Source organism: Molothrus aeneus, chromosome 14 (genome assembly GCF_037042795.1).
Source record: "Molothrus aeneus isolate 106 chromosome 14, BPBGC_Maene_1.0, whole genome shotgun sequence".
Taxonomy (NCBI): Eukaryota; Metazoa; Chordata; class Aves; order Passeriformes; family Icteridae; genus Molothrus; species Molothrus aeneus.
Window position 1 is genome coordinate 19559347 of NC_089659.1, and position 23696 is coordinate 19583042.

Genomic DNA, 23696 nt, shown 5'->3' on the forward strand with positions numbered 1-23696 from the left:
CAGGGAGAGACAGCCCTTCTCTGGCGTCACTCCGCGGTCTGAGCCAGCAGCAGCCGGTGCCGGGGCAGAGGCGCTGGCACCAGCACCCACCGCACACGGTTCACGCTCGGGAGGCACGGCCACGGCCCCTGCCCCACCTCACAGCGCTGCACCCTGCGCTGCGAAAGCGCTTCAGGGCCAAGCAGGTCCCCTGCTCTCTCTAAACCCACCCCAAATCCATTGCTTCATGTCGTATCACACACACACACACAGAGCTGCACCTGCCCAATCCATGCCCCATTTCTGGAGGGCTGCAGAACGGCCTAGGGGGACGCGGGACCTCAGTGGGGTGCAGTCAACAGTTTGCTCCACTCTTCTGCAAACTGGCTGCAGGCCCTGTCTGGATGGGGAGGCCCTGTCTGGTGGGGGACCGGCTGTGACACCAGGGAAGCCAAATGAGCCAGGATGCTGCTTTTAAGTCCTGGCTATAAAAATGGCAGGGGCAGTGCTGCCAGTTGAAGGAAGCACCTGCGGGGGCAGGCAGGAGCGCAGCTTTGCCAGCATGACCCAAAGCCCCGGGGACCAGCCAGAGGCACTGTGGGGCCAGAAACGGCCCCTACACTGATCCTCCAGTGAGGCCGCTACTCCCGGGTCCGAGACGCTATAACCTCCCGGCCACGGCTCCCCAGGCAGGACAACCCCAGCCACAGCAGCGGCCCCACCGTGGGACGGCGCTCCAGGCCCTCCCGCGGAGCCCAGCGCGCCCCGCGCCTCCCCGGCTCCGAGCAAAGCAGTAACGAAACCGAGCCTACCGGCACCTTTTCCGAGCCTGGCGCGGTCCGGAGCAACGCAGACACGACCCAGGTGGGTGTCCGAGGAAAACCCGGCGGCCCCCGGTGGCTCCGCTGCTCCTCGCCCGCCGCGGTGCAGGGCGGTCCCGCTCGCCCCCCGGGCCGGACCCGGGCCGGCAGCGCTCCGCGTCCAGCCACGGGCCGGGCTCTGCGCGCAGCGAGAGAAAGACTTCACAGCAAAAGAGAAGCAGACATCCACGTCTAGCCGGGACACCTCCAAGGGAACTATTTTAAGGGGCCAGTGGGGATCTCGGGGACATTTTTTTTTTTTTTAGCTGTGCAGCTGCAGAGGCTGCAATCCACTTTTCTCCTGTCCTTTTCTGCCCGAGAAACCTTTCTTCCTTTTTTTTTTTTTTTTCTACCTTTGCAGGAAGGAGAGGGTAAATTTGCTCAATGTAAATTTCAAAGCATGCAAGGTTCCGCGGGTTGCTCGCCCGAGCGGCCCCTGCGGCAAGAGGAGGGATTGGGCCACCCCTCGTCCTTCCACTGTGCCCCCCGTCAAGTTCAAGACGGGCCGGTCTGGGGTCTCCCCGGTCAGCGAAGGTGCGGCGGCCGTAGCGCGGGTCCCTGCCTGCCCCCGGGGCTGGGCTCAGCCCGCGGCAAGTCCCTACTGCCGGACGGGGATGCGGAGCCGAGCGGCCGGGCCGGGCTGGCCGTCGGCGCTCCCGCTCAGCCCCGGCCGGCCCGCCGGACAGCCGGCGCCCTCCGGCCCGCGGTGCACCGCGATTTCCACCGTCGCTCTGCTTGCTTGGGGCTCCTGTGCGACGCCGGGAAGTTTCTCGGGGGAGATGTTTGATCTCGATCCCTCTCCTGAAGACGGGAAGGCTTTTCCGCATCCTAGTCAGAAATAAAAACAGAACAAAACAAACCAGACGATAACGGAGGCAGTCCCGCCCGCCGCTCGGTCCTCCCGGGCACCCCCCGGCAAGCAGCCCGATGTCGGCACGGCTGCCCGGCCCCGCACCCCGCGCTGCCCCGCGCGGCTCGGTACTCACTGGGTACTCACCCGCTACTCACCGTCGGGACCGCCCCGTCGAGGCGGCCCCCTGCCCCCGTGGCTGCTCCAGCTCGCCGGCGCCGTGCCCCGACCTCGGCCCGCTAGCGAAGCCGCTGGGCGGTGGAGGGCGGGGACAAAGGGACAGCGGAGAGCGGCGGCGAGGAGGGGGCTCCCACCGGCATCGCCGGCTCGAAAACAACGGCCCGGCCCCGGCGGCAGCGCCGGCCGGGCCCGCCACGGGACCCGCGGCTGCCCCGTGCCCCGGAGGAGGTCAAAAACGGCTCTTTCCAAAACAATAAACTTTTAATGCTAAAGCAGTTATAACCAAAAGCTGTACAGAGTTGGAATTTTTTTGTTTGTTTGTATTTTTTGTTAGAAAACAATTTTTTCTCCCCCATAAATATTGTTCAGTTCCCGGCACTTTGTATCAATATTAAATTACGAACGATAAATATGGCATCATGGGTATGTATTTACAAAAAAAGTTATTACAAAAAGGCAACTGTTATACTAAACGTCACAATCTGGGCAGAATAAACACCACATCCTCATCCTGAAAAATACTGACCGACCCCATCAGACGAGAATACATTCACAAGTGTAATGCTTGGAGAGAGAAGGAGAAAGAGAAGAGCAGAGAAAGAAGCAGCAGGAGAGCTAGAAAGGAAAGTTCAAGACATAACAGGACTTTGGCACGGTTTAAGACTGTAAGTTTAAACAATCACCACTAAGGCGAAGGAGAATTTTCATCCTCATGTCAACATCCCACCGAAAGAAAGAAAAAAAAAATAAGAAAAATAAAGTAAGTGGGGAATTGGAGGAACAGAGACTCAGGCAAGGTGGGGGGGGGTGAAAATCAAAGAAACGACTGAGACTGAAAAAAAATGACAAAAAAAAAAAAAAAAATCTAATCCTGAGAAAAGGACATGGCTAGTCCAGCGTCTGGGCTTGCAAAAAAATAGTAATAATTATAATATAATAATAAAAGACCCCCCTCCGCATCCTGGCAGTTAAGTAGGTGTAGCCCTATGCGGTCGTCGGTGTGGAAACTCCATTTCCGTGGGAGCGAGCTGCAGTTGGCTTGGTTTGTCCTTTTTCTTTCCTCGTTCCCTGTGCATTTGGTCCAGTCTGTGGCCGGGCAGCAGCTGCCTTCACACATACCACTCATTAAAATTGGGGGGCAGTCCAGGGTTATGGCCGGGGTTACTCTGCAGGGCGGCCGGCGGCGTTTTAGTGGAGTCCTTACTGCCGGCGGAGCCCACCGCAGGGGGGGTGGAGGACTCGTACCCCGAACTGGCCGCAGGGGAAGAGTCCGACCCCTGGGATTCGTGCACCTAAAACCAAGAGGCAGAGATGGGAGCGAGCTCGGGGCCTCCGCCACGCCGCTGGGCTGCTCCTCCGTGCAGGAGGCGCCCTGTGAGCAGCGGCTCGGCCCTGCCCGGCCGACAGGCAGCCCGTGCCCCGCGACAAACGCCGGCCGTGGCCCCGGACTCGGTGCAGCATCCCCGCACGAGGGGCCGCAGCTACGGGCGAGCCTGCACTGGCACAGCCTGCCCGCACCGAGCCCCGCTCCGCACCCCGGGCAGCGCTTGCACCGGGGGCGGCACGGAAAGAAACTACGCCATTTCCCCGGGCTGTGCTCCAGCCAGAGCCCAGACAGCGGGGACGGCTCGGGCCGCGCTGGGAACACGGAGCTCAGCTCTGCCCTGCTCTGGGGGAATGAGCCCTGAGCACACCAGCGACTGAGCACCGCTGCTCAGGGAGGAAAGGGCTGGAGCACTGCGGTGATTTACCTTCATGTGTTTCCTAAGTGAGCTGGGGTGGGTGTAGGATTTGTCGCACACCTTGCAGATGTAGGGCTTGTCCGAGGTGTGGACGTGCATGTGTTTCTTCCTGTCACTGCTGTTGGCGAAGCGCCTGTCGCAGCCCTCAAACTCGCACTTGAAAGGCTTCTCACCTGTGAAATTTAGAGACGGTGAAGGAGGGCCGTTCCCCTCTCCATCCCCACCCGCCTCCTCCCAGGACAGCAGCTGCCCTGCTCGCCCCACCTTATGGATGCACAAGCACCACAACAAATGAAGAAGGGGAAGATGGACGGCAAGATTTGTTACGTGTCGGATAAATTTGGATCAGCCTTTATGATTTTTAACTCACCTCCCGCCAGGCCCACGCTGGGCTCCAGCAGGGAAGGCGGCTGGGCGAGCTTGGGAAAGAAGACCCGAGATAAATTCAGCGGCTTGGACAGCTTTACAAGACCTACTCGAGGATACAAGCCAAAGTACGTTTGCTTCCAGCCTTCCCCCTCTCTTCCCTCCACCCATGCAGGAGGGCTGAAGGAAAGTCGGGGATGCAAATAAAAATACTTTGACAAAAGTATCGCCGATTTAATTAGAAGAGACGCCAATCAGGCCTAAAAATAAAAATAAAACAGGAGCGGAAGTCACCGAAAATGAGATTTCATTAGCATTTCTATGGTTCCCTCCTCTGCGGAGGCCGAGAGCGGAGGCAGCGCCGTGCAGCCGGCGGCCGCCGGCCCAGCCGGTCCCCGCAGCCCCCCGGAGCCCCCCGTCCCGGCGGGGGGACACACGCACACGGGCCTTACCTGTGTGCGTCCGCTTGTGAATCTTGAGGTTCTCGGAGCGGGCAAAGATCTTGCCGCAGCCCGGGAAGGGGCACGGGAAGGGCTTTTCCCCCGTGTGCACCCGAATGTGGTTCACCAGTTTGTATTTCGCCTTGAAGGACTTGCCTTCCCGCGGACACTCGTCCCAGTAGCAGATGTGGTTGTTCTGCTCCGGCCCCCCGACGTGCTCCATGGTGACATGGGTCACCAGCTCGTGCATGGTGCTGAAAGTCCTGTCGCAGCTCTTCTTGGGCCGGCTGAGCTGGCTCTCGTCGAGCCACTTGCAGGACAATTCTTGCTTGATGGGCTGGCGCATGTACCGAAAGAAAGCGCCGGGGCCGTGGTGGTGGTGGTGGTGGGCCGCCACGTTCATGCCCATATTCATATTCATGTGGTTGTAGTTGTGGAACTGGGCTCCGGCGTAAGGGTCCGTGCGGGGGCTGGAGACGGCCCGGTAGGGATCCGGCCGCCCGAAGAGGTCCCCGCGCAGCCCCAGGTGCATCTGCCCGTTGTCCACATGCCCGTTGGGGGACGTGTGGCTCGGACTCTGCTCATGCAGCCCAGGGAAGAGCAGGTAGCCCGGGGTGTCCGGGATGCCGCCGGGGCCGTGCAAGCCGCCGGGGGAGCCGCCGAAGAGCCCGTGCTGCGCTGTGCCGGAGGCGGCGTCCGCGATGCCGGAGCCGCGGTTGCGGAACAGAAAGTCGCGGGTGGAGTTGAAGGCGGCGGCCCCGCCGTAGGAAGGCACCTGGCCGGCGTGGTGGTGGTGATGGTGGTGGTGGCCCAGGGCGCTGGCGTAGCCCGGCGCCTGCGGCGTGAATGCCGAGCTCTGCCCGGCGGCGAGGTCGTGCGGGGCCGCGTTCAGCTTGAAGGCAGCGGCGTGCGAAGAGTCCCCGAAGGGGCCCAGCCCCATGCCGCCGCCGCCGGCGTCGCGACCCGGCATCTCGTGGTGGCGGGGCGCCGCAAAGCCGCCCACCCCCAGCGCCGGGAACTGCGGCCCTCCGTCCAGCAGCATCGTCATGGGCGCGGGGCCGTCGGCGCGGCAGCAGCCTGCCCGCCCCCCTCCTCCTCCCGCCCGCCCCCAAAAAAGTACAAAACCACCCCAAAATGCACCCCCGCTCCGCCCCCCGCTGCGGGCAGGCGCGGTCCCGGCCGCGGGCGGGCAGCGAGGCGAGCACCCCCCGGCCGGCACCAAAAACAAAACAAACAACAACAACAAAAAACCAAACCAAAAAAAAACCGAAAAAAAAATCCCAGAAACAGAACCACAAAACCCAAAACAGCCACCCGCCCCCCGCGCCGGGCCGGGCAGGGCGGCGCAGCAGGGCGAGGAGGCGCGGGGCGGCCGCGCTCCCGCTCGGCGCCGTCGGGGCACTGACGGGGCGCCCGTCCGCGCCTCGCACATAAACCAACCCCGGCCCAGGCCGCGCCGCGCCAATGGGGAGCCGCGCGCCGCCGGTCACCTGACCCGCCGCCCGCCGCCCCATTGGCGGCGCCGCGCTTGATTGGCACGCGCCCCGCGCCGCCGCGGCCGCTGATTGGGCGCGCGCGCCCCGCAGGTAGAGCGGGGCCGGCCGGGGGGGCCCGGGGCGGCGGGAGCCCCGCGAGTGGGGCGGCCCCGCGCGTCCGGCCGCGTCCCGCTGCTGTCCCGCCGTGTCCGGCCGTGTCCGGCCGCGTCCCGCTGCTGTCCCGCCGTGTCCGGCCGTGTCCCGCTGCTCTCCCGCCGCGTCCCGCTGCTGTCCGGCCGTGTCCGGCCGTGTCCGGCCGTGTCCCGCTGCTGTCCCGCCGGGTCCGGCCGTGTCCCGCCGCTGTCCCGCCGCTGTCCCGCCGCTGTCCCGCCGCGTCCCGCCGTGTCTCGCCGCCCGTGCCCTGCCAGCGCCGCCCCACGCCGTGCGGGATGCTCGCCCCGGGCGGCGCGGCGGGGAGGCGTAAAGCCGCTGCAAAGCCGCCGCGCTGATTCAAAAATAAAATTTAATTAAAAAAAAAAAGCTAAAGCCGAGGCTCTTTAGAGTTTATTTATGTATATATATATATATACATACATTTATATATAATCATATATACTTTATATATTTGTTTTATTTTTCTGTCCATTTTTATCTTTACTGATTAAACGCGGGAGCAGAACGGCCCGCAGTGTGCGAGCGGAGCCCGCTCCTGCCCCTCAGCCTCGGTGCGCAGCGGGACCGCGCCGGGGCTCACCCCGCCGGCCGAGCCCAGCCCCTTTCCCCCCTCGCTCCGTCCCCCACCCCCTGCCGGCCCGCGGAGCGCGGCCGGCAGCGCCCGGCACGGCGGCTCCTGCCTCGTTTTTCCTACTCTCGTATTTTCTTTTCTTTCTTTTCTTTCTTTTCTTTTCTTTCTTTTTCTCTCTCATTTTTTCCTTCTTTCTTTCTCTCTCTTATTTTTTCCTTCTTTCTTTCTCTATTTTTCCCCCTTTATTTTTTTTTAATTTTTTAAATTTTATTTTGCAAGGGAAACGTTCTGCCTTGGAATAATTATCGGTTGCAGACAGCGCTATAAATCCACTCATTTTCTGTTCTGGAAAGCATTTGCAAAGAACTATGGGGAGCAAGAGTGGAAATAAAAGGCAGAAAGAAAGATGGCTGTAATTGTAATATCCTGAGGTTTGCTGAGCCCCCAAGTCTGGCTATTGGGCTGGTCTCAGGCTCGCCGCCGGCTCTCTGCAGGAAACGTAAAATCTGATCAAGTTCAGAGACGCATTGAGAGCCCGCTTCAAGCAGCTCTTTATAACCGCGGCCCTTTCACATTCTTCCCCCAATCAGCCCCGGGAAAGGCTTCGTCTTCTTTATTTTAAGGTTTGTAGGGAGCGAGTAAAAGAAAAATTAAAAAAAAAAAAAAAAAGACAGAGAAAAAAAAAAAAAAAGAAGAAAGAAAGGGGAGACAAAAAAGCCACCGATATAAAATGTCCCCGAGAGATAGCACCGGTACCCGTCAAACACTCAAATTTCCCAGGCCACAGCCGCCAAGAACAGTCCTAAAGTTGGAAGGTGAGTCCGCCGCTGCCGTTGGTGCACGATGGCAGCAGAGCAGGAGGCGGGAGCGCGGGGACCCGCCCTGGGGGCACCCACCGGGGACCCGCCCTGGGGGCACCCACCGGGGACCCGCCCTGGGGGCACCCACCGGGACCCGCCCTGGGGGCACCCACCGGGGACCCGCCCTGGGGGCACCCACCGGGGACCCGCCCTGGGGGCACCCACCGGGGACCCGCCCTGGGGGCACCCACCGGGGGCGGTCGGGGCCGCCTTTTGCTCTGCCCCGCAGCCGCGGCCGTTCCGCGGGAGCCGAGGGGGCCGGCAGGAGCGCAGCCTGAGCCCGGGCGCCGGGGAGCCGGGGCAGGGCCCGGCACAGGCGGGGACAGCCGGGGAGAGCCGGGGAGAGCCGGTGCGCGGCCTGCGGCCCCCGGGGCGAGGGGCGAGGCCCGACCCCCCTTGCTGCTCCCCCGAGCTCTACCTGCCTGTCTCCGGAGGGCTGCGGCGGGGTCATTCATTACCTCCCGCGCATGTAGGGCTTTCTCGACAACAACCAACCCCACAATAAAAATTAAAAAAAAAAAAAATACAAAGAAAGAAAGAAAGGAAGGAAAAAAAAAGGCCGGGGGAGGGGGTGCAAATTCAATTATTCCCGTCAGCTGAGTGTCGGGGAGGGCAGCGCCTCTGAAGTCGCCGACCTGGAGCGACCGAGGGCGACTGACCCCTGCTTGTGCAGAGGCCTCACGTGTGGCATTGTGTCCCCAGTGGGGGGACGCGCCGGGGCCGGGCCGGTGCCGGTGCCGGTGCCGGTGGCGGTGGCCGAGCGGCGCTGCCCGCCCGGGTGCCCACGCCACGCGGGGCTGCGGCTGCCCCGACCGGCGGCGTGGGTGTGGGCTGGGAAACCTCCGGCTCGGAGAGAAGGAGCGAGTGTGGCTCCACGGCGGCAGAAGCTTTTAAAAAATTACACTTAAGTTGTTCTTCGCCTAAAAAAAATCTCGCCGCGTCGGCATCGGCGCGAACACGGGGCTTCGAGAAAAACATCCCTAGGGCTTGGGATCGGGAAGAAAAACGAAGCGATCGTAGCTTTGGACGAGAACTCCCCGTTTCGGGACGGTTTGGTGGCCACAGCCTGCCTAGCAGCTGTGTACTTGCGGATCGGGCTACATCAATTAACCTATAAATCTCTTTTTATACGTTTCCCACTTCTACTCTGCCAACTTTGCCTGGGTGTGTTCACCCGGCAGCATCCGCACTGGCGTTCTAGCACTATTTACAGCCCATCGCTTCCTGATTGGAATTTGCCAATTCGGGGAGCAAAAATTGTGTAAAACGAGGTGGGGATTTTTGGTTGTTTGGTTTTTTTTGTTTTGGTTTTTTTTTTTTTTTATCATTGTCCGTATAGCCTGTGATTGTTTTTCCCTTGGTGAGCTCTCGGAATATATGTGTGCATATATATAAATATATAAAATATATTTTGTACTTTATTTTATCAATTCAGTAATTTCCATTTTTATTCAGCGGTATTTCTGGCTAAACTCGATTAATTTTCCAGAAGTCGGGGTACCTCTCATCTCTTTTATTTAAAATCTATCTCAATTGCGAACGTGAAAACAACAGCAACCGGAAAAGTAGTCTCCAGGCTCCCTTTTCCCTCCGTGCTCCCAACGCGAGGATAAGGCAGAGGAAGACCCCCTGCTTTAAGTCAAGAACAAATACTGTGCAGTTCTCCCACCTTTTTGTTTTGGTTTGGTTTGGTTTGGTTTTGAGTGGTTTTGGAACTTAAGAGCTACAACAATGTAAAATCCCCTGGAAAGCGTGCGGGTCCCTCGGTGCCCCCCGGCAGGCTTGCCAGGCCCGGGGACCCTGGGGCTGAGCGCTGGCACGGTCCCGAGAGCCTTGCCAGGGAGAAGAGCGCGAGCTCCAGGCCCTCCAGCGCAGGAGCAAAACGCGGTCCCCAGGGGGTGCCCACTCATTACGGCCGATTTTGCAGCGGGGCTGGGGCAGGTGAAGTTCAGCAACGGCCCCGGGAGTGGCAGGTCTGTGGGTCCGTGGATTTCCCTCGTCCCTTGCACCGAGGATGCGAGGAAAAGGCAGAACAAACTCGGGAAAACAGCAACAAAAGTCCCCTCGCGCTGAGCTGAGAGCCGGCGGCGAGGGGAATATTCCATCCACCCTAAAGAGCTTTTAAACCGCGCTGTATCGCGGTTAAATGAATATCCTTAACAAGCGTAAAGACAAGTAGTTTTTCTCCTGCCATAAACATATTGCATCTCCGGTGTAATTATATGCAAACCAGGAGCGAACGAGACATTTCCATTGTAGCTGTCACTCAGCGGAGAGGGAAGCACATGTACATTTGAACTTCAGAGATCCGGGCTGGAGTAAACAGGTCTGAACTTCGGCAAGGGGAGGGGGCGAGGAATATCAAAGGCCAGACGAAGGCAGGCAGAAAGACTGGAGTGGCGAGGAAACGTAGGTGCCAGCGGGCTCCATCCTGCACCCCGGGGAGCCGGGCCGGCACCGACGCTGGCAACCTCGCCCGGGTACCAGGGTTTGTTGCTCGTGTTGTGGTGATGGGAGAAGTTTCCCCCTGAAATGAAGATAACCGTTCAGCTGCGCGGGAAATATGCATCGGGCTCGGAAGCGAGTGGGAAAACTACAAGGACCGGTACAAATGCTGCATAATAAATTGTGTCCTGTCGCCCAAATGGGGCCGAGGCAAACCTAGGAGTAGGGAACAACGGGTGTCGCAGCCCTGCGGGGAGCTGAGGCGGCTCCCTGCACCTTGGGGTGCCCACGCACCGGAGTCACCCCAGGAAAGGCCACCCTCTGGAAGGGGAAAGCACCCACTCCTCATCTCCCCCACCCCCTGCCGCTCGCTAAACCATCGGTGGGAGGAACAGCGCAGACCCGCGAGCGGGCAGCGGGGGAAGCCGGGGCCTCGGCGCCCCGGCCCGGCCGAGAGCATCCGCACCCTCCGGCCGCCCCCTTGAGAACCCCCCCACGCCTCCGAGGAGCGGAGAGGCTGGGGGGAAGCAGCGAATATCTCAATCAGCGAGGAGGTGACCTGTGACCCGAAGGGTGGCTCTATTGTCCCGCTGTTGCGGGGGACACAGACTTTAGGCAGCCTTTCTGCGTGACTGAGTCCTGAGGGGCAACCGCAAGCCCAGGGCTCCGGGGAAGCATCCCGGCCTCGGGAGTCGCCGGGCCGGCACCAGCTGCCGGGGCAGAGCCGCCCCTTCCCCGGCGTGCCGAGGCCGCTGCCTTTTCGCCCCGGCTGTTTCCGAGCCCGCACCCGGAATACGCGGCCCCCTCCTGCCCTGGGCCTTTCTCCGGGAGCCGGGCGAGGCCGGGCAGACCCTCCCTTCCCAATGGCGAGCACCGGTGGGACGGAGAGGCCCCGACGGGGGACCCTGGTCGTGCAGAGTTGGGGTTTGACATGCAGAGATTCTCCGAGGAGCCGAAGGGGATAAAGCGGGAGGAAGAATAAGGAGGGGCTGTCCCGGGAGGAGCCCTCGCCCCGGTTGTTCAGCCGGCCGGCCCCGTGAGCGGAGCGGCCGCGGCGGGGCCGGGCGCGGGGCGGCGCTGCGGAGCGGCCCTGCCCGCACACGGAGGATGCGGGGCAGGCACGCACGGGGCTCTGTCCCGGCACCAGCCCCGCTCCCGCCTCTCCCCGGGGCCTCACAGCAGGTGCAAACACCGGCGCCAAACCCGCTTCCCGGGGCAGGCCGCCCCGTTTGAACCGGCACCCCCAGGGGCTCTAAACAGCGGTCTCTAGCTGCCGAGGGTCACCCCCAGGCAGCTGCCGAGCTCCGGGGAAGCAGATTCCAGCCCATCCTGGGCACCCTCCTCAGGCTGCTGCGGGTCCCTGAGGCGGCTGCGGGGACAGCCCGGGGGTGCCGGGGCTCCAGCGCTCTGCTCTCCTTGCCGGGAGTCCCAGGGGAGAACGTGGGGTTTCCTCTGGCTCCCAGCTCTTCTCTCCCAGCACTGGGCACAGCCGCGGCCCGGAGCTGCAGGGCGGGCAGCGGGACTCGCCCTCCGTGTGGCCCCGGAGCGGAGCCGTTCCGGGCTCAGGTGGGATCTGAGGGGGGCTCAGGTGGGCCCGAGACCGGGGCTCGGCTCACGCCCTCAAGCGCGGCCCCGTGCACCGGCGGGCACACCGGCAGCGGGCACCGTGGGCGTCTACCGCAGCCGGCATTCCATTAAGACGGGGACAGGATTTCGCCAGCCCCGATGATGTGTTGGAACAAGGTGTTGAACGATTTAAAGTATTTTAAGCAATTAAAACGACAATTTTCCACAGCTCGTCTTTCGCCGTCCTCTCTCCGGCCGCATCGCCCAGAGACTCTCCCCCGAAGGCCGGGGGGTTTCCCCAAGGTGTCGGGGAAAGAACCAAGCTCCCCTTCGCTCTCCGGCCCGGGACGCATCCCCGACGGTCCCCTTGGGTGATCTGCTCATCCCTTTTTCTCTTGTGTTCTTTTCCTCCCTGGGACAGGCGGTGCCCCCGCACAGCTGTGGGTCTGACCCGCTCCTCCTTTCGCCCCTGCCCCACTCGTTTGGCCAACGAGGGCAGCGCTCCGCAGCCCCGACGGGCTCCGGCCGCCCCGGGCGCCGTGGGTCAGCGGGGCTGGGCGGCCGTGGCGCCCGGTGGAACCGGGCTCAGCCCTCGCACGCTTCCCTGGGTTAAATAACCCTGCAATAGGAGCCGCTTTGCCCGGCAAAGCCCGCTGGAAGCTTTGGGGCCAAGGCGGGTGAATCGCAGCGGTGCGGGTGGGGCGAGGGCTTCTGCCCCAGTGTCCCCCTGTGCGCGGCTCCGGGTTGGCACCAGGGTGGTTCAGCCCCTGCCGGTGCCCGCGGGGCTTCGGGGACAGCCGGCTCTATTCCTGCAGCCGATATCCCCACACAGACGTGCCCTCGGGTCTGACTCCCTCCCTTCTGTATTTTCGGTATGGAATTTCCCCAGGCCCCGCTCTGCGGGACGCGGGAGCGCACCCCGGGCGCTGGGCACAGCGACGGCCCCCGCGGGACGGTTAACCCGCCTGTAAACGACGTGCTTGCCACGGGATGAAGGAGTCGAAGCCTTTTAAAGGACTTTTATTCCCCTACCCGGAGAATCAGTTCCGTAACGAGAACCTTGTCGGGAAGAGGCGGGGCAGACGGCGGTGGAAAAGGTGCCTCAAGTGACCAAGCCCGGAGCGGGCAGTGCTGGCGGGAGGGAGGGCTTGCGGCAATCTGGGCTTCGATGAGGACTGCACCAAAATTAAAATTAAAATTAAAAAAAAAAAAAAAAGAAAAAGAAAGAAAGAAAGAGATCAAGAGAGAGAAACCAAGATAAATCCAAAACGCAACCAAGCAAACGGAAAGCCCCATCGCAGCCCAGATGAAGGCAGCTCTGTGCCCTCGCTGCGTTTCAATTCTCTCGGCGGGGCCGGCGGGCGAGCGCTGCGGGCAGGGCTGCCCGCGACACTGCACATCCTCTCAAGTTTTCAAAGCCTGGAAACAGCCATTTCCCGCTACCTTCGCCCGTTCCCCAATAGCTTTCAAGGAGTCCACGTTTATTTTAAAAACTCTTCTGAGAGCCGTAGTAAATTGAGTTTGCTTGTAGCTACAAAGGAGAAAGTTAAGCATTTGTCTATGTTGTTGTATAGGCAGCCAGTTGTTTTAATTAAAGGGTGGGGATCCGTGATATATACACCAGATAAAAGCAAATGCACAGAATAAACTAATTAAAACATTGTGTTTGGAACACATTTTATTTCTTTTTTTGATCTTAGTTGTGTTTTAAAGAAATGTCAGCGCACTATAAAGCAACCTTATTTCCCTTATAGTGTGCGGCGCTTTTCAAAGGCTAGTGTGATATATTTTAGAAAAGAAATCCCGCTGTGAAAGCTTGCGTGTCTTCTCTTTACCAAACTAAGCTCTTGTCAATCATGCCAAGGCATAACCAATCACCAAGTCCCTTTTTGGAAAGCAGCTCATCCCGCTGTGCTTTTATATATCACACCGCAGCATGTTTAGATGCATTTTTACTATCACTTCAGGAGCGGTGACTGATGAGAGCGCAGTTACAGTACCGGCTTCCCCAAACGCCGGAGTTATTAACAATTTGCCTGGCTATTGTGTGCGTGTCTTTCTCTCCCTCCTCCCTTCTTCCTGTCTCACGTTGCCTCTATTTGTCATGGACACGAAATGCAGGGAATATTGGGTGCGGGGGTGGCGGTGGGGGTTGGCTTGCCGAGGTGCCCATCACCTGCCCGGAAAGGGGTGCCAGGATGGTTCGTGGCCGCCCAGCCGCGGCTCGGGGCTCTCCCCAGAGCTCTGTGAAATAATAAGGACGCCCCACCTTGCAACTCGACCTTTCCACGCCCAGCTGAGGAGAGCCCCGGTGCGGTCCCCGGGCCCCCGGAGCCGCCGTCCCCGTCCCGCCGCTCCTGAGCCCCCGCGGGGGCTGCGCGGGTCCTGCTGCGGGCAGGGGAACGGCAGAGCGCGGCGAGCTGTGTGTCGGGACAGGAGCCGCACCGACCGGATCGCGACAATACCGCCTGGATTTCCTCTCTCCTGAAACGCGCAGCCCCGAAACCGTTGCAGGGGCGCCGCTTTTACCTCTTGATCCCAACAGCAAGTGAGGGAAAAAATAGACATTTCTTCTTTTTGCTGAATTTCTAGACCCTAATTGAAGACAAGTGGCAAATGGTTTTTATTAAAACCCGCCTCCAGTTCCGGGCGTTTCCAGACAAACTGTGCAAACCTCTGGCATCGCGCACGTACAGACACATCCAATATTTCTCTGTTCAGTAACATATCAATATCATCTGGTTTTGTATCTCTTTCCAGGCTCAAATTTCAGGGACTCGGTTGTGCACAGATCGCCCCGGCGGGTCCTTTGATGTGACCATGTCAGAGACCACAGAAAGGGGAGTCGGGAGGGACGGCCATCCCCGACGCCCCTCCGCCTTCCAAGGCGACCTGAGCATAAAGACTGCCGATGCTCAACGTATTTACAGAGATCCCCCACCTGCCTCCATCATTTTATCTCCCAAGATTTCGCACCGCTCGTTTGCGGGAAAGGACTGCACCTTCTCCCCAGACTTTGGGGTCTCCCGTGGTCATTGCACTGGTTTGGCTGTACCGGGAGACACGAAATTATTTTGTCATTTGCCTTCAAAACGGGGCAGATGCGGGCATTTATTCCTCTTTTATTTCTCGTTTAACTCTGAGGCAGTAGCGGCTGCTGCGTCACACCCACCCTGAAAAGACAATTACAGGTACAAATGGACCTGTGGCTTACTGGTGCAGGGGAAAAAAACTAAATATATATAATATATATTTTATATTCTTTCAATACCTGCCACTTCGATGCCGGGAGCCACCCCATGCCCTCCCATTTGCCCCGCAGGAAGAAGCTGTCGGGCATCCGCGTTGTTGCTCCGCATCCGTGGGAAGCCCCTGCGCCCATCCCGCTCGCCCGCAGCAGGGCCGGAGATCCCCACAACCCCAGAGTCACCATCCCAGGACCCCGGAACGGCGCTTGCTGGAAGTGGGGGCGAGCGGGGAACGCTGCCGGCAATGCCACAGCCCTTCCTCATCCCGCAAAGGGGTCTGTGGCTTCCAGCCTCACCCGTCTGTGTCGTGTTCCCCCCTAATTAGCATTTTTCTTTTTTAATTTCCTCCCCATCAGGCAGAGGAAAGGTCTCCCTTTTGTCCTGCATTTCCGCCTTCCCCCCAAAATTTGTCTCTTTGACCCTCCCCAAAACCGATGCTTTGAGCAGCCCTCAGGTCCATGAGATGGGACCACGCCGAGCCCCACACGTGTGCCAGAGCTGCCGTTGCATTTCTGGGGGACTCACACTGTTCCTCTCTCCCCGGGTCTCTGCCCAAGGGGACTTTGTGCCCCTTCATCCAGCTGCCAGAGGGCAGAATTGGAGCCGGGGCTCTCTGGGGGTGTGGGTAGGAACGCGCTGAGAGGAGGGGGCTGCAGGGGCAGAGATTTCCCAGCTGGAGGGCAGTTTCTGGGGACAGGAGGCGCCCTGGACCGGCACGTGTCTCGCCCATTTAGGACGCCAAGGGCTCTGGAAGTGAAGAGCAGAGCACTGGTGCGGCACTCGGCGGGCTGGGGCTGAGGGGCAGCTCCCCGGGCTGAGCACCAGCGTAAGTCCCAGCACAGACCCTGTTGTCACATGCCGAGAATCAGAAATATTGCCATTGCTGCCACTCCCGGGGGCTCAGCACAGACAGGACAGGGGTGTTTGCTTGCCCAGGGGCGCAGCCCTACCATAGCTTTGTTGGCAGAAGGAGAAGGGACCCTGCAGCAAAAGCACCTGATGGAATCACAGCAGAACAGGTACAGAGGCAGGTGCCAGGAAAGCTTTAGCATCACCTGCACAAGCCTGCCAAAGAAGTTGTTATTGGTCTCCAATACTGAAAAGATTCACTTTAAAACAGTTTTCAAATATTGCTGTTTCAAAATGCTCGATCCCTCCCCCCTCCATAGCTTTGCATTTCCTGAACCTTCACAGGACAGAGATACACTTACTTGGCTTTACCTGGCTTTTCTTCTCTAAATAATTAATTTAGCAAATGTTTTTTTTTTTTTTTTAAGGCAACCACCAAAAGAACACCTAAACCCCAAAGGTAAAAATAAGCATGCAAAAGTAACCCAAGATGTGGCAAGAAATAACACAAGATAACCTTCAGTCCAAAGATCCAAGCAGTAAACACAACACTAAAATCAACCTCCTCAAATTCAGGGGGAAAAATAGAATCCAGCTCGTAGTCAGAACTAGAAAATCTTAGAAACAACCATTTTAACAGCTTCCCCCCACATTGCCAGGAGGGCACTGTGCAAGTGTCCTTTGCTACTGCTGTGACGCCCTTCCTGCAGCACGCAAGGTGAGAGGCGGCCAAGTGGGAGACAGAGTGCACTGGGGGGGTGTCTCCCTGGGTGTCCCCCTGGGTGTCTCCCTGTTTGTCCCCCTGGGTGTCCCCCTGGGTGTCCCCCTCGGTGTCCCCCTGGGTGTCTCCCTCGGTGTCCCCCTCGGTGTCTCCCTGGGTGTCCCCCTGGGTGTCTCCCTGGGTGTTCCCCTCAGTGTCCCTCTGGGTGTCTCCCTCAATGTCCCCCTGGGTGTCCCCCTGGGTGTCTCCCTGGGTGTCCCCCTGGGTGTCCCCCTCGGTGTCCCCCTGGGTGTTCCCCTCAGTGTCCCTCTGGGTGTCCCCCTGGGTGTCCCCCTGGGTGTCTCCCTGGGTGTCTCCCTCAATGTCCCCCTCGGTGTCCCCCTGGGTGTCCCCCTGGGTGTCTCCCTGGGTGTCCCCCTGGGTGTCTCCCTGGGTGTCCCCCTCGGTGTCCCCCAGCCATGCAAAGGGCAGGATGCTCACCCTGGACAGGGACACAGCACATCACACTCTGCTGCTGCAGTGCAGCGTTTCACTTCCCAACAGCAGCAGAAGTATTGATTCCTCTAAAAGGTAGGATTTGGGCAGTGAGGTCTTTAGCTCATTTTTCCAGGTGAACAGTTTTCCACCTTTCCCCTAGCTCCAGGTTTGGGAAGAGAAGCAGCTCACAGCTTTCCAGCCCAGCTGCTGCCAGGAGTGCGCGCTCTCCATCTTGGAGCAGCATCAGCCCCTGCACGAGTTATCTGCAGGTTACCCAAAGCTCCCCATGCAGCACAGCCAGCTGCTCCAGCAGGAAAACTTTCACCAGGAGGGACACAGGACAGCCCAAAAGCAAAGCTTAAATACTTCTGAATAAAAATCTCTGTGTCAAATACTTCAGAGAAAGCCTGGTGATGCGAGTGCAGCAAAACCAGTGGACTGGAGTCATGCTGGAAGAGCAGCTGTCCCTTTGCTGTTCCAAGCAGCAGCATTCAGAAAATGCTGCACTTTCCTACCATACACAACCATCCCCTGCAAAGCTCATCCCATCAGTTCCACGCCCAGGTTTAATTTCCTCAAGCCATGGTGCCCCTCACCTGCTGGCAGCTGAGGCAGCGCTCAGGTGCTGTGCAGGTGTGAAGTGCCAGGGCAGGAGCAGCATGGGCCTGATCTGGCTGCTCTCACCCAGGCTGGGGGTCAGAGCTTAAACAAGAGTAAATCCCCCAACCCCACACTGCCATGGAGCTGGAATGATTTGTGCCCGTTGGCTTTAATGAAGATTCAGCTGGAGGAAAGCAGGCAAAACATCGGACTGGTGTCTGGAGAGATGGAAACAGATTTCTAGCTTTACATTGGAATGATACAATTTTGAATTTTCAATACATTCATGTTAGATTGCCTTCTTCAAAAGTGTAGATTTTCTTGCTGCAAATCATTTTACACACACTTTTAATGTGAAGATAGGAAACCAAAACCTTCCAAATCTGTCCACCTGGGACAAGGAACAGCCTACAAATGGCCATATTGGATTTCTTTTTTGTGGGGTGAAAATTAATTTGGGGTCCTCAAATCCTCATCAGGAAGAAAATAATGTTTAAATAGAGTGTATGGCTTGAGCTCTCCAGCCATTCCCCACTTTTTCTGATATTTTTGGCAATTAGATGCATAAATACCTTTGGAAACAGTGTTCTGGGGCCCAGAGGATGAAGCTGAGTGTGCTTTCAGCCTCACTAAATCCCAGGCAAGAATGAATTTTTTGGAGGTGCAGATGTTGGCATTATTTAGCCGTATTTTACAGATGCTGTTGTATAGTTCTGATACATTTCTTCATAAATTCAGCATAATTTTGTATTTTTTATTGAACTCTAGAGAGCAGACAGAAAGATTATTTGGGTTGGAAAGTTTTCAGGGTATGAAAGCAAATTATACTCAGAGCAACTGTGGTATCACTATAATAATATATATAATTATAATAATTTCCACCTTGAGAATTAGGAGCTGCATAAAACAGCAGCAAAAAAAAAAAGGTGTTTAGAATAGAAACTTGGCACCAAGTTCTTTCTGCAGCTGCTGCAAAACTGCACACATATCTCACCACAGGACTAGTGCTATTGTTTTTAACGGATTACATTTTATTAGATTTTTGAAGAGCGTTCACATCATAAAATGCATGCAGGAAGTACTGTGTATGTAAAACACAGCCACATTAATTATGAAAGCTAGTAAATGAATCATACATTACTGCAAATATATTATGCATTGCTTACATCTCTTTGCCATGGCATGTTTGCACGATAGAAATAGAAACTAGAAAGGAAAGTCGGTAGAAAAAAAATGAGAGAAAAAAATCAGTTGAGGAGGCAAGAAGAAAGAGGAAAAACACAGAGGGAAGATGTGATACCAGCATGACCTAATTTTTATATGAAGTCAAACTAATGACCCTTGTGGTGTTTGAGTACCTGGGCACTGCAAACCTGTGAGCCAGGGAACTCACAGGGTGATTTCTCTGATAAAGATATGGGTGATTTTGATAGGAGAATCAAATGGCCTATCTCACACAGCATTGCTAGGGCTTGTGTACTTCTCTCTATCTTTCACACAATCATGTGCCTGGTTGCAGATTTTAGCAAAGAGTTAGTGGTGAATTGTATATCAGGAATGAACTGGCTTTTTATGATGATGACTTGTTTCCTGCCAAATTTGCTTTAAGAAACCACTTCAGTTCCATGCACAAGACTTCATGTTGCTTTGATTTATTACCCAGGATATAAATGGGGAGCTGTCTGGTTATAGAGGAATTCAGAGCAAAATTAAATTTTTCTCCTATAGGAATAGCACAACTATTTCATGCAGCCAAAACACATTATCTTGTCTGTAAAACCCTCGCTGTATGTTGGGATATATTAGATGGGGAGGAGATGCACACCATGAGTCTGCCGAGATAATACACATTCAGCTCAACTTGCAGCCAAATCACGTTGTGCTGTGAGGCCGTGGATGCATCTTCAAAACTGCAGAGCAGGCCCCTCAAATATGGGAAAACACAAACCCTCGGGCAGCCCCGAGCTCGGTCCCGCCCGCGCTGGGGTTCGTGCTGATGTGGGACCCTGCGGGAAGGGAAGGGAAGGGAAGGGAAGGGAAGGGAAGGGAAGGGAAGGGAAGGGAAGGGAAGGGAAGGGAAGGGAAGGGAAGGGAAGGGAAGGGAAGGGAAGGGAAGGGAAGGGAAGGGAAGGGAAGGGAAGGGAAGGGAAGGGAAGGGAAGGGAAGGGAAAGGAAGGGAAAGGAAGGGAAAGGAAGGGAAAGGAAGGGAAAGGAAGGCAGCTGTCTGCAGAGCCAACGCTGGCCAGCCCAGCTTGCTTTTGGCAGCTGTCTCTCTGGAGCTGAAGGTGTTTTCCGAGCTGGTTATCCCGCGCTTTGCATTCCGCCGAGCCCGCAGGGCTGTTTCTGCCCGCCGGAGCGGGGCAGCGGCCGCAGGGAGGGCATCTCTGCCCCGCGCATCTCTGCCCCGCGCATCTCTGCCCCGCACATCTCTGCCCCGCGCATCTCTGCCCCGCGCATCTCTGTCCCGCGCATCTCTGCCCCGCGCATCTCTCCCCTGCGCATCCCTGTCCCGCGCATCCCTGTCCCGCGCATCCCTGTCCCGCGCATCCCGGCCCCGCGCATCCCTGCCCCGCGCATCTCTCCCCTGCGCATCCTTGCCCCGCGCATCCCTGCCTCGCGCATCCCTGTCCCGCGCATCCCTGCCCCGCGCATCCCTGCCCCGCGCATCCCTGTCCCGCGCATCCCTGTCCCGCGCATCCCTGCCCCGCGCATCCCTGTCCCGCGCATCCCTGTCCCGCGCATCCCGGTCCCGCCCGCCGCTGCCCAGCGCCGGCTCCTGGCCGCTCTCATGTGTCTGCAAGGCTCCATTGCAAACTGCGAGAGGAACACAATATCCGGTCAGTATGGAGTTAAAACCGTCCCAGGCTCTACCCAGACAGCGGGGGTCTGCAATCCCAAAACCAACTTTCACTCAATTTTAAGACCTTGATTGCAGCTCAATCTGGCATGCACACATTGTGCTGAAAGGGCTGCTCCACCCTCTGCTCGGCACTCGCTGTGCTACCACGGCACTGCAGGGACAGAGACACGAGAGGCTGGGCCTTGGCCGGGGAGCGGCTCCAGAGGAGGGCAGTGGAGCTGGCGAGGGGTCTGGAGCACAAGTGTGGCGAGAAGCAGCTGAGGGAGCTGGGGATGTTCCACCTTGACAAAAAGAGGCTCAGCAGGAACCTCACCATTCTCTGGAACCACCTGACAGAAGGCTGCACCCAGACGGGGGCTGATCTCTTCTCCCAGGCATAGTTCTGGGATGTTGGCTGCAGGAACCAGCTGGTGGTTGCATCAGTGAGGCAGGCGTGTTCACTGGCACTGGACTCCATCCCTCCTTGCCTTGGTGAGACTCTGGTGCAAAACCAGAGCTCTGCTACCTTCTGTCTTATATTTCCACCACCTCAGAGTAAGAAAAATAAAGCCTTTAGATGATTTCCACTAGCTCCAGGCAATCTAGAACCTTTGCCAAAGAATTATAGAGACAGTATTAAAAAGCAGGGCTTTCTCTGAAGTCTTTTAGACACAGGGGCTGCAACCAACACCCTTTCTGGCAGGCAGGGAAACCAATGTACCACCAGGACCCCACTTTGTGACTTACAGAGCCCGTCAGAAAAGATCGATAGTTGGCATGGTAACAAGCTCATTCCCCAAGAATAGAGCTCCTTTTTATTAAATTTGGCTGGCTATTGATCAGTTCCTGATCCACGTATCAAAACATGACAAGCACTTAATGACTCACAGATTTTTATTGAGGCAAATAAAAAAATAATAATATCATGAGGCAGCTGGAGGGCGGAGGGCGGCTGCGGTCGGGTCTGGGCGCAGGTTGCAGGGCTGGAAAACCAGCACAAATGTAACCTTCTCCTATGGCAATTTCAAAACCTCCTTTGCCCTGCCATGGAGGTCTCTTAGAGCAACATCCCCAGCAAGCAGCTTTGTGCTGTGTGGGATTTTATCCCTCCTCCCCACCTGCTCTCCATGTCTTGCTACTGCCTGCTGACGGTGTGGCTCCCTCCCCACAGCTCCCAACCCTCCACACCCAGGGGTTTCCCAAAGGATCCTTTTGGGACCTTGACTATTTTCTCTCCCCAGTGGGCTCCTGGTTCCCAGCTCACCTGCAGCCTGCAGGCAGCACAGCTGTCTCACGCTGCAAGGAGGCAACTGATGCAGTCAGCCCATGCAGATCTGCTGATAGCAGGTCAAAAGTTTGTGTTAAATTTATTTATCCTGGTACCTCCCAAGCAAAGCTGTTTCCTCTGCATCCCTAAGGACATGGCCACGGCCTAAGCAGCAGCTTGGCCATTCCTCACAGCAGGCTGACATCCTGGGGTCCACACACCTCCATTTGCCATTCCAGAGGACAGGTAGCTCTGCTGTGGCACAGTATAAGCCCCTCAGCCTTCCCACTGGAGGGATATAGTCCCTCAGCAAGATGATTCGCCTGTTCAAATTGCTTTAACGTGCATTTACATGAGAGATAATAACAGCTCCAAAGGCTTCTTCCAGACTATTAAATAATACTCACTTAACAGAGTGTCTGAATTCATGCTGAAATGACAGACTATAATAATCCAGTCATATCTATCCTGCACACACAGCTGACTATAGAGGCTTAGAAAAACTGCAAGAGGTATTTATTGGCATGATATGGTATATGATAGCTAGTTTTCTCAGGTCATCTGCTGTGACTGGTCTGATACAGAGAAGTTGCTGCAAGAGGTCTTTCTATCTCCCTCTATCAGATATTTTAAGATGAGAAAAAATGCATTTATTCCCATGCCCTCGTTCATTGTGTGCATGGCACCAACACAGCGACGTGTGGCAATCTCTGATGTGGGTGTTGGTGCATTCTGATAATGTCTGTCTCCTCTTCAACCACAACAGTTCTGCTCTGCACCAGCAAAGCCAGACACAGCCAAGTCCTCCTGGCATCACTGAGCTCAACACAGAGCATCTCAAAACCTTCTGCAGATTAAGCATCATACAGCAATACCACCCTACATCCTCTGCCGCCAGCAATACTCATTCTGCTTTACAGGTGGGAAGCAGAGCCCAGTTTACCCACTTGCAGCCACACCAGGATCCTGCAACACGAACACATCTCCACATTCCTGATGCTCAAGGATGTGCACAACCATACCAGCATGCACACTTCAGTGTGCACTGCTCCCACCCACATTCCTGTGGGACCATCACCGTGCAGGTGTGGGCCTGCTGGCACTGCTGCACCCACCTGAAAGGTCACAAGAAGACAGGTCATGCAGCAGTGGTTGCTCTTCCTAGGGCTTTCAAGAGAAAGCAATGCCCAGAGAGCAGAGCAGCCCCTCTGCACATGCTGGCTGGGGATGACAGAGTGCCCCAGGTCTGCAAAGTCACTGACATCCTCTGCCTCAGAACAAAGGATGAACTTTGTCATCACATTACTCATGTTTTTTTCCAGATGCTCAAAAAACAGGAAGAAATCAGGTTAAATCAGTAAGTGGACAAGAGAAATTCTCTTTGTCATCACCTTCCTCCAAGGGCAATTTTGTAGGAGAAAGAAGAGTGCTGCCTTACCCTTATGAAAGCTTAGCAAATCCTGCCAGCAATTCCACTGAAAGAACATCATGTTCCCATTTGTTCTCTATTTTAGACTGCACTGCCAGTCCTGTGTGTTCCTCTCCAGAGAACATTTAACCCAGAGGAAGTTACCTGAGCAGCCTAACACCTGAGCATACCTACAGGCAAATATTGCCAGAGGGCATCTGGAAATACAGCAGATCCATCATGTCATCTAGCTGCTGCTGAGATCTGACTGTGTAAGACTGGGCTGGAGTCAGGCAGTGGAGCAGTGGGCATTGTTTGCCTTGAGATTGAGCAGCTGATCCTCAAGTAGAGCCTGGCAGCAGGATGAGCTTCCCAAACTGAGGGTGGTTTGTCCCCACACAGGCCCCAGCTACCCTGTGCCAACTCCTGCCCAGCTGCAGAGCCAAAATTCAGCCCAGACAGATAATTGATCCTCAGGTGGAGAGCTGCAGCAAGACCCTGTTTCCCATCGACCGCTTATCCCAAAGACATTCAAAATTACGTCAGTAATGTTGGCGCTTTCTGCTTACAAATTAACATCCAATTATTCAAGCAGCCAGTACAGATTCCAAAGGCGAGCTGTGGTGTATATCTGTGGGAATCAGCCATTTGCACTTTGAGCTGCTTTGGATGGATTCAAAAGGCCTGTGCTGGCGGTGCTGGTGGGAGGCACGGGATGCCCACCGGCCCTGCTGAGCTCCACTGGGCACTGCCAGGGGCTGGGAGCACTCACAGACCCA

The 23696-nt window shown here is 57.0% G+C and overlaps 1 protein-coding gene and 2 long non-coding RNA genes across 4 annotated transcripts in view; 1 reads left to right on the forward strand and 2 right to left on the reverse strand.

Moving 5' to 3' along the window:
- Window positions 1–867, reverse strand: part of LOC136562475 (uncharacterized) — a 96875-nt gene extending 96008 nt beyond the window's left edge. The window contains exon 1 of the long non-coding RNA XR_010784524.1: window positions 792–867. This is a non-coding gene — a long non-coding RNA (uncharacterized lncRNA). The remainder of the gene's footprint in view (window positions 1–791) is intronic.
- Window positions 868–2111: 1244 nt separating this feature from the next.
- Window positions 2112–5465, reverse strand: ZIC3 (Zic family member 3). The gene is made up of 3 exons (XM_066559328.1): window positions 4430–5465; window positions 3621–3784; window positions 2112–3161 (listed from the first exon to the last, which is right to left on the reverse strand). The coding sequence occupies exons 1-3, from the start codon at window positions 5463–5465 to the stop codon at window positions 2979–2981; spliced, it is 1383 nt and encodes a 460-aa protein (XP_066415425.1). The 3' UTR covers window positions 2112–2978.
- Window positions 5466–7295: 1830 nt separating this feature from the next.
- LOC136562665 (uncharacterized) lies at window positions 7296–16264 on the forward strand. Of its 2 annotated transcripts, XR_010784542.1 has the most exons (4): window positions 7296–7452; window positions 14269–14699; window positions 14831–15582; window positions 16034–16264. It is a non-coding gene; the product is annotated as an uncharacterized lncRNA (long non-coding RNA). The 2 variants fall into 2 exon arrangements; XR_010784541.1 differs by having other exon boundaries at window positions 14831–16264.
- Window positions 16265–23696: the final 7432 nt, after the last annotated feature.